Below are 9,761 nucleotides of genomic sequence, written 5' to 3'. Positions count from 1 at the left end.
TGACACGCATCTGTGATGTGGCCACTCTGGTGGTTTGCGACCTCGCCATTTCCAGGTATGAGTGGTTTGCATTAGGGTGCAGCTTGATCTTTCCCCCCTTGGTTTGGGTTGGGGGAGGAGGGGGGGGAGGGTGGCGGCAGCTGTAGCGTGGGCAATTTTGAGGCATGGGTGCTTAGTGTGGGTGGGGGGTAAGGGGGGGGGGGGCTCAGGACTATTGGGGCGGACACTTGTGTTGCCTGGTTAAAGTTTGAATAGACAGTCCGTGTAGTTTGGGGTGGGGGTGGAGGGGGTGGCGTCGTTTGCTGGGTGGTGAGCCGCTGGACGGGGAGGCAGGCGAGAGGGGGCGTGGAGGGGTGGGGTTGGGGGAGTGCGGCTGCTGGAAGGGGTACACAGGGGAGGAGGGCGAGTCTATAGCACTTCCATCGGAAGAATGGGGGCTGACGCACCGTCCTCCTTGAAGGTAGCGAATGCACTTCTTTTTCCTCCTAGGAACAGTCAAGAGAGTTATCTGTGAATAAAGCGTGGATGTAAAATGTCACCAATAAGAAACTTAAAGTCAGAAAACCACAATAGAACAAATGAATGGCATATTGAAAAGCTCAATCACTGATGAAGTTCATTCATAAATATATTCTATAGTTGTATCACCATGTGTAAACTCAAGACTGGGGCCCGTATGAAAGGGACCAAGGGCACCCAGTGACTGAGAGCGGGGACTTGCTGTGCTTTCTCAGGTCAGTGGAAACAAAAACATCGGCTGCTGCCAACAACCTCTCCCCATCTACGCCGGAATCAAAGTAGAGCGCACATGCGCGCACAAACACACACACACACACACACACACACACACACAAACACACACCCTATCAGCATCACATCAAAGAAGCCTACATTCACCAGAGCACTAGGTGTGAGTCACTCGCTCACCACAGAGGAGGTGCAAACACTGGGCCTTTGCCCAGGCAGGGATGTAGAGCAAGATAGAGCGGGCGAGAGAGAGAGTGAGAGAGGAGCTTGCTCTCTAAATGTCAAAGGCCTCAGCGTCACTTGTGGCTCCGCCTGACCGCATGAAGGAGAGAAAGTGAGACGCAGATGTGGCAGCGAGACGTGCCATCAAAGCTCAGAGAAATGCCCTGGATAGTGTGTAAAGGGTGTGCCCATGCACTACACTACACTACACTGGTGGCTCTTCATAAACGCCATGTGAGGCTTGATGTTGTCGCGTTAACTCTGGGCATGGCTTTATCAGAGCGCCTCAATGAAGCAACATTTACTCAAGCACCTATTATTACAGTTTAATATGGTTTTAGTTTGATATTTGATTTGGCTTCACATAAACACAATACGGATTGTTTGTTTGTTCCTAATACTTCGCCTTGGTGACTCACATATGATAGATGGGAATTTAGATTTAGAAAAAGACTAACTCATATAATCCCAAAACAAAACAAAAAACAGCATTACTTTATGGTGGACAGCAGAGGGCGATGTGGAGTTAGACCAGAGCATGCACAGCATGCAGAACAGAGCACAGCAGTACCCAGAGCCATGGCAGAGCAGGGTGGGAAAAGGGGTGGAGGGAGGGGGGGGAGGGCAGAGAGTGAGAAGTACACACCTGCAGGGACCACACCATTCCGTTTGTTGGTTGAGGCCGAAGCGAGCTCTGCATTTCTTAGGAGAGCCGGGGTCTGAGCACAAGGCAGCATGCGGTGCAGAGAGAGACCAAGTAGAGAGGGAAAGAGAGAGCGAGAGAGAGAGAGAGAGAGAGAGAGAGAGAGAGAGAGAGAGAGAGGAGAGAGTGTCAAATTGGCGGCAGGGTGAAAGAGGAAGCAATAAGAGAATAGACGGTTAGTTGCCCTTATGCAGGAGAACATAAACAACCAGTCAGAATCGGGAAAGAGCAGGAGCTGCAGGAAGGCCTGACACCAGACACCCATAGATGGGAGGGAGAGAGAGAGAGAGAGAGAGAGAGAGTGAGAGAGAGAAAGAGAGAGGGAGAGCGTCTCCACAGAGCTAAAAAAGCTCGCCATGCGTCCATCCATCGTTTTTCACTGGACATTTCTGCCTCCGTAAAGCTCTAGGAGGACAGGAAGTGGAGGGCCCGTACCTGTGCTGGGGTCTTGTTGCTGCTGCTTCTCCCGTTTTCTCCTCTTCTTCTTTCCCTGAGGGAGTGACAAAACAATCAAGCATGACTCAGCAAGTTTATTTAGTACCGGACTGCTGCTAATAATCATCACTGCACTCTGGATGTAATCTAAATTAAGGCAGGTTTTCTTCAGCTGATGATTTTGTGGCTAAAACTTTATTATCCTTAAGAGCCATATGGTAAGTCATCCAGAGAAAAGTCCAAGATCTCCAGGTGACGAATGAGGAACCTTTACAGGGGTCATCTAAGGGGTGTGTTGTTCTAAAGCTGAGAGGTGATGAAAGTTCTCTTAAGATCCCTTCATCAGGGGATTTCAGGCAGAACCCTCGAGGATCTGAGGGGACCGCATTTACAGCCCTTCTCTGAACACCTCTCGGTGAGCAGTACCTAAAAAGCCCAGTTGGAAGGGTTCCAAAAGGGGGTTCTACATGGGACCCTTCATCAAACACTTCTAAGTAAAACCTTAATGTGTGCTTCCACAGAACTCTCTCTGTTCTAGGAGCGCAGCTTTGCTGAGGTGAGGGGTGAGAGAGAGAGAGAGGAAATCTCTGTGTGAGGAGAGGGAGAGAGGGAGGGAGGCTGGCATCAAAGTGCCAGGGGTAAAGCTGCACTGTGCAAGGCGAGACTTGCAGGTTCCACCCACTGGTTCTTAAACCTCCAGCCAGCGTGCGTGTTTGTGTGTGTGGTGAATGTAAAAAAAAGGTAGCGTGATCCCGGCTGTGAACGCCGTGGGTGGACGCCTCACTTCCTGTTGGGGTGACAGGTAACGTCTCGAACACGCCAGACACACCAAAACTCTTGTCTGTCTCTCTCATGTCCTGAATTACGACACACCACTTGATTTCAAGTACATTTCACAAAATCACAATGACAGCATTGTAGCATTCAGGGCTAGTGTGTAGTCACATCACATGAAAATTCAGTTCATTACAATATTAGTGTATTTTCATTCTCTTTGATTGAGCTCTAAAACGTGCAGCATTACATCACATTTCATTGGACTGAATAAAATGTGCTTATTGCCAAGACAAAAGCTCCATGCGACACCTCACCAGCATCAGTAGCTAACCCAAACTGAAACTAAAGGAAAAATGAAAGACAGGCATCCTGCAAATGTTACAAAACCCCAAAGACGTCTTCGAGGAAAAGGTTGAAGTAGGTGTCGAGAGATTTGTACCCGCTAAATGTTTTTTGTAACGGTCCCCGTGTGGGTGACACTGTCTGACGTCAAGACTGTCGTCAGACGGTGGTGATATCTAGGATGACTGTTGTTATGGGTTGGAACTGTAGCTGCTTAGCAAGTAAAATAAAAAAAGTAAATAAATAAACTCCCTTAACTCCTCTGAATCTCTTCTAGAACCCCACTAGAGCTGGCCACTGGTACCCCATGATACCATATCATGATACGTCACAAAAGTATTCCACAATAGTACTGCCAAATAGTGATTCATTGCTTCAAATTGACAAAAATACTTGTTTGATATGATGGATATGAAGACCTTAGTCTGTAATTTCAGTGCTACTGCAATATACAGGCACCAAGTATGTTCTTCATTAATAATTAACAGTCAACAGAAACCCATGGTGACTACACGGATAAATAAGTAATTATGGTTCTTAAAGGAAGACACTAGAGGTCAAATTATTGATACGGTATCACAAATAATAGTATCATGATCCAACAACACATAGCCGTATTGGGACAGCTCTATGCCCACCCCACCCTCCACCCATGACAGGACTGCAAGCAGAAGCGCCCACCCCCCTGCAGTTAGTAGAGAGCCAGAGTAGGGTAAAATGTTTGCCCTACCCCATCAGCTTTTCTCTTTTCCTCCCCGGCCCCTCTAAGGCCTGCATCCTGAAAGAGTTCAACACACACTTCACACTTCAGCACAGCGACACACACACACACACACACACACACACACACACACACACACACACAGCGACACAAAGCCATCTACTCGGGGCACTCGTTACTACACTACATGATATAACTGTGTAATCTGTGATCTGAAGTTTTTAGCTGGCGATGAGGCAGGGGGGGTTGAGCATTTTTCTAAAGGGACTCTCTCCCACTCATACAAACATAATGCCGAGGCACATGCCATGCAACGACAGCAGAGCAGACATGATCTCAGAACGGAGAAATGGCTTTAACACTCCCCGCTTTAAACTCTAAACAGATCTCTCCGCTTCCCACAGCTGCAGTCTACCACTGACCCACAACCCATTAGGAAAACAAACAAATAAACAAACAGACAGACAAACAAACATCTCACTGATCTTAAGTTAGTTCAGACAAATATCAGAAATCTTCTAGCCTTCTAAAATGGATGCACTTGTTGCGGCCACACAGCTATGGGTGGGGGACCAGGGATGGAAATTAGCACCAGCCACCAGCCAAATGATGCTCAAATACGAAAATGGATGGAATATTTCAGACTATAAATGATTTACTGTTGAGGGCTAATGAATTTGTCAGTGGCTGGTAGACATTTTTAAAAACTAATTTCCACCCTTGGTGGGTACATAGAGAGAGTCCACTGAGGAAACAAAGAGGACGTGCTATGGGGGTCACTTACGTAGTTGTCCCGGGCGGACCAGCTGGGGTAGAGCTGCATGTGCAGCTGTCGCTCCTTCCTGGCCAGCTCGTAGTACTTGGCCTGCTCCTCACGGGTCAGGGCATGCCACTGCGGAATCAAGCACAGACAGGCACTTGTAAGTCGTTTCGGATAAAACGGTCAGCGAGCTACACAAATACATGTACTACGTAAGTGTACAGTGATGGCCAAAAGTATTGGCACCCATGCTAAAGTTGACTGAAAAGAGGAATATAAAATCATCTTTTGGAAATTGATCTTAATGTTAAAGTTAAAAATTAGGAAATATCTAACCTTTAAGGACACCAATTTTCTTAGTGAATGAATAATGTATCATAAATAAATAAATGTTCTTCCTTAAAATACAGGGGTCATAAGTATTCCCACCCTTATGTTAAATTCCCATAGAGACAGGCAGATTTTTATTTTTAAAGGCCAGTTATTTCATGGATCCAGAATACTGTGCATCCTGATAAAGTTGGCATGGTGTTATTTCAGTTAGCCTATTAGCTGGTTTGATTTGCATTGAGCTCAATGCAATTTAATTCATTTATTTGCAATTTAATTTATTTGCAATTTAATGTATTTATTTATGATACATTATTCATTCACTAAGAAAATTGGTGTCCTTAAAGGTTAGATATTTCCTCATTTTTCACTTAAGGCATTAAGATCAATTTCCAAAAGATGATTTTATATTCCTCTTTTCAGTCAACTTTAGCATGGGTGCCAATACTTTTGGCCATCACTGTAAATGCAAGACCGGGACACAGTCGGACAGAAGTTTGGGGAATCAGATGGGGCTGATCAGTGCAATCCTCACGATTACAACCAGGGGGTGGCTTCAGGAATTAAAGCTCCAGGAATTAAAAGACAGTGAGTTTAGTAGTTTCAATACACCACCTGATTTGGATAGTAAGATTGTGAATGGGTGATATGAGCTGGTTAAGCACAAGCATGGGATTCAAATAAAAGGGGTTCTGGTGCAACTGCAAAAACTAATGGGGAACTTCCTTAATCTGACATTTTTACCCCTCTGCAGACCATTACTGTGGAGATGGGTCCAGCCCTATGGGTAACACCCAACCCCCCCCCCACCCCCGCCCCCCGCCCCCCATACACACACCCTCTTAGCACTCACCCGCTCGCCCCCGGCCCCCGACACACACCCTCTTAGCACTCCCCCCCACACACACACCCTCTTAGCACTCACCCGTCCCCCCCCCCCACACACACCCTCTTAGCACTCACCCCCGTCCCCCCCCCACACACACCCTCTTAGCACTCACCCCCACACACACACCCTCTTAGCACTCACCCGTCTCCCCAGGATCTGATTGATGGCGGCGCTCTCCTTCAGGGTGCACTCGGCGATCACCTTGGCCCTCATCTCCTTCATGTAGAGCATGAAAGCGTTCAGCGGCTTTTTGATCACCGGCTTCTTGGGCTCCTTCTCTCTCTTGGGCTCTGGGTGGGGTTTGCTGTGGGTGGGGTGGAGAACACATTCAACATGACACCTCTGTATGACCCGTATTCTTGTTTTATAGAATACGTACAGCTCTGAATGGGTTGACGGTCATATTCAAAATTAAGAGACCGCTGCAAATTTGATTTGAATGACCGTTGACTCATTTGATTGTCACTCAGCAAATCAGGATGACATCAGAAAAAAAAATGTGCAGTGGTCTCTTAATTTTTACAGAGCTGTATATATATATATATATATATATATATATATATATATATATACATATATATATATATATATATATATATATATATATATATATATATATATATATATATATATATATATATATATATATATATATATATATATATATATACACAGCTCTGTAAAAAAAATAAAGAGACCACTGCACATTTTTCTGATGAGACAAATTTATTTAATTGTGTGTATTTAGTTGTGTTTGGGCTTATAACCTGTTTATAACCTGTTTATAATCTGGGTGGGATACTCACGCATACATATTTCTGTCGTACTGGTCATGTTCCTGTTTGCCTGAAGGGGGCACTATTGCAGGGTGTGGGATGCCTGTGGGGTGCATACCGGAGGGTCCCAGCATCAGAGAATGAGAGAACCTGCGGAAGGGACTCAAAGTTATGGTCCTCTCCACAACTGTAACAGGTCTGCTATGGGAGCAGCCAGCCACACACACACACACACACACACAGAGAGCTGCCATACACATTTGCTGATTGTTCCACTAGATGGCGCTCTTTAGACATGGAAGCATAAGGAAGCTGCAGCAGGACCAAGCTGGAGTGTTTCGTGTGGACCATCAACTCACCATAGCAACATTTGTTTTATTTTCCATACATACCTTTTTAACACCTTAAAAAAACATTGTCATTTCAGTGTTGCCGCAGTAAATTCAATAATCCACCCAAACAAAAACACAAACTTGCCTCGGAACATGTTGCACGACTCGGACTCACGCGCATAGCTCAAAAGCACAACATGAAACCCACCAACTTCCAGTGGAAAAATCATCATAATTCCCCTTCTCCCTTCTGAGTTCGTTCTTCTTTATAGATTTAGTTTAAAACAAAACAAGCTGAAAGCCGCCACCACTATGGTAACATAACGGGAAGCTGGAGGAAGATGCGTGAGACTGACGTCTTGTTGATGTTGAGAAGTAAACCATTTCCACAGCTTGGATTTATTACTGATAGTGAATGAGCGAACACGATTTGTTCGCATAAAAAATCCCGCCGTCGAGCTACAAAGGGAAAGAGGGCTTTCGTGATGGAGCCGGAGACTAACAAGGGAAGCCACAACAATGAACTGCAGGCGCTTTTCTGCGGAGCCAGGGCATAATTCACTGGTGACATGGACCAAGGGAGAAAGAGAGAGGGAAAGAGAGAAGGAGAGAGAGAGAGAGAGAGAGAGAGAGGGCAAGAGAGAGAGAGAGAGAGAGAGAGAGAAAGATGTCTCCTGCTGGTCCCACTCAGTCTCTGGCGAGGCGGCTGGCAGACCCACGCAAAGCATGAACACACACATACACACACGCACACACACACACGCACTGATGTAGCAACGCTGGATCAGAGGTGAAGGGCAAGGCGTGGCATCCAGATGGACGAGGAGGCGTTGGGATGGCTGATGGCGGGGTCAGACACACAACAAGCAGGCAGGGGGGGGCATCGGGAGGACCACGAGGGGCATCCTCCACCGGCCAGCAAGGCACGGACACGAGCACAGCGCACGGGGGGCACCGCCGCTGCTTGCGGACCGGACACACCACATACTGTACCTGGGGTAGGAGGAGCTGCTGGGGAGGCTGGAGGAGTAAGACTGCCTGAACCCACATGAGGACAGCGGGTACACAGGCTGAGGCTGCCTGCGGGGTGGGGGTGGAGGTGGAGGGGGAGACAGACGCATATGTTCAGCTGAGCTCAGTAGGGGGCAGGAGGTGGGGGTAGTGCCTGGGACAGCATGGTCCGTGCTCTCACTCACTCACTCACTCACTCACTTACACAGAAGCCCGGCCAGTCCCAACATCTGTGTCTAATGAGACCCAGTCTATAGGGAAAACCTGGGACAGGCATACAGTCTTTGGGGGGGGACAATGGATGCTGAGCTCTAGCACGTGGGTGGCATCTGGAACCTGGTGTGTGTGTGTGTGTGTGTGTGTGTGTGTGTGTGTGTGTGTGTGTGTGTGTGTGTGTGTGTGTGTGTGGACTAGGCCCCACTGCGGTGAGCCGCACAAGTCCATCAACCAAACCAGCCTTCGAGGGCCTTTGATATGGACGAGCTGTTGCCTCGGCATCCCCAGCCACCCAGCCAGCGAGCCAGCCAGGAGGTGTCTGTTAGCCGTGCGTGCGTGTGTGAGTGAGTGGCGTCGGGGCAGACCCACACACCCGCACTCATCCTCGGCCCTCCCTCCCTCACTCACACACACACACACGTGATACATCTGCTAATCTCTGCCCAACAGCGGCCCATTGGGAGGTGTTTGGTGGTGGTGGTGGTGGTGGGGGGTTCTGACACCTTAACCTCATCAGAAGGACACAGAGGACACAACAGAGACCCTGAGCTTTGGTCACTTCCTGTGTCAGAGACTGGGGTTATGCGTTGCCAGTGAACACTTGCCTGCTAACACTGACACTGGCCTGACACATACATGGGATCCAAGTGGGATAACTGAAATATTAGGTCCCCACATTACATTTAAGACGGGGATTTGTTAGGCTCTAACTAAGCCACTACATGAGGAATCTGCGGCCAACAACCATATTCTTCTACTCTCAATTACACGGAACACTAAGTATGACAGTCAGGATTTTTGTAACAATATGTTGTTCTAACAATAAAAACCCACATATCGCCTGTCTTTGCACACTTGAATGAGAATGTAGAGATACACATATAATCTTCTGCTAAGAAGATTATGATAAACTAAGAGCATGAGTTGACCCTTAGAGACAGTCAGTGTCTGTGTCTGAATTGGCAAAACTCTTCTGAATCAATACTGGGAGCCTGATAGGGGGCCCTTGCTCAATGTGCTTCATGTGTGCTTTGTTTGTCATGCTCACACAATGGCTTGGATTCTTTTCCTCGGTGGTAACCAAAAAGCCCTATCTTCATTACAACATGGCACGACTGTGTCTCAAAGCAGTGCAAGTTTTTCATTTCTCCTTCAAATGTTTTATATGTCTTGTTTTATACTCCATTTGTCTGCAAGTTGGACAAACAAAGGGATTAACTAAACAGAATCCAACACATGGTGTGGAAACAGATGACGTCTTATTCACTCTGTGTAATAGCTACCATCACAGACATAATGATGGCTCTTCAGCTTTATACAAAATAGCAATAAATTAATGGGGATGAGATATAATCCTCTGTTTCGCATAAAATGGCTGTCAACACCTCCCTCTTGATCTGGCTTGTCCACTGCTTACTGCAGGAGTGGAGATTCTCACCCACAAATGAACAGGGCGGCTACAGGTCTTCTATCTGTACATTTGCTGAAAGAGTTAATTGA

General features: G+C 47.0%; 1 protein-coding gene across 9 annotated transcripts in view; it reads right to left on the bottom strand.

Moving 5' to 3' along the window:
• Nucleotides 1-205: 205 nt before the first annotated feature.
• Nucleotides 206-9,761, bottom strand: part of tcf7 (transcription factor 7) — a 39,247-nt gene continuing 29,691 nt past the window's right edge. Inside the window, exons 6-13 of one of the 9 annotated variants that reach the window (XM_048268930.1) lie at nt 8,028-8,114; nt 6,733-6,852; nt 6,068-6,230; nt 4,732-4,839; nt 3,957-4,004; nt 2,108-2,162; nt 1,616-1,688; nt 206-485 (exon numbers count right to left, since the gene is read on the bottom strand). In XM_048268930.1, the coding sequence (XP_048124887.1) occupies nt 212-485; nt 1,616-1,688; nt 2,108-2,162; nt 3,957-4,004; nt 4,732-4,839; nt 6,068-6,230; nt 6,733-6,852; nt 8,028-8,114 (928 nt within the window). In that variant the 3' untranslated portion in view covers nt 206-211. Of the gene's footprint in view, nt 509-1,615; nt 1,689-2,107; nt 2,163-3,956; nt 4,005-4,731; nt 4,840-6,067; nt 6,231-6,732; nt 6,853-8,027; nt 8,115-9,761 lie in introns of all 9 variants that reach the window. The other 8 variants (XM_048268939.1, XM_048268947.1, XM_048268963.1 and 5 more) reach the window with 8 other exon arrangements.

Source organism: Alosa alosa, chromosome 2, assembly GCF_017589495.1.
Source record: "Alosa alosa isolate M-15738 ecotype Scorff River chromosome 2, AALO_Geno_1.1, whole genome shotgun sequence".
Lineage (NCBI taxonomy): Eukaryota > Metazoa > Chordata > Actinopteri > Clupeiformes > Clupeidae > Alosa > Alosa alosa.
The sequence above is the reverse complement of the archived record's forward strand: the minus strand, read 5'-3'. Positions and strand labels throughout refer to the sequence as shown.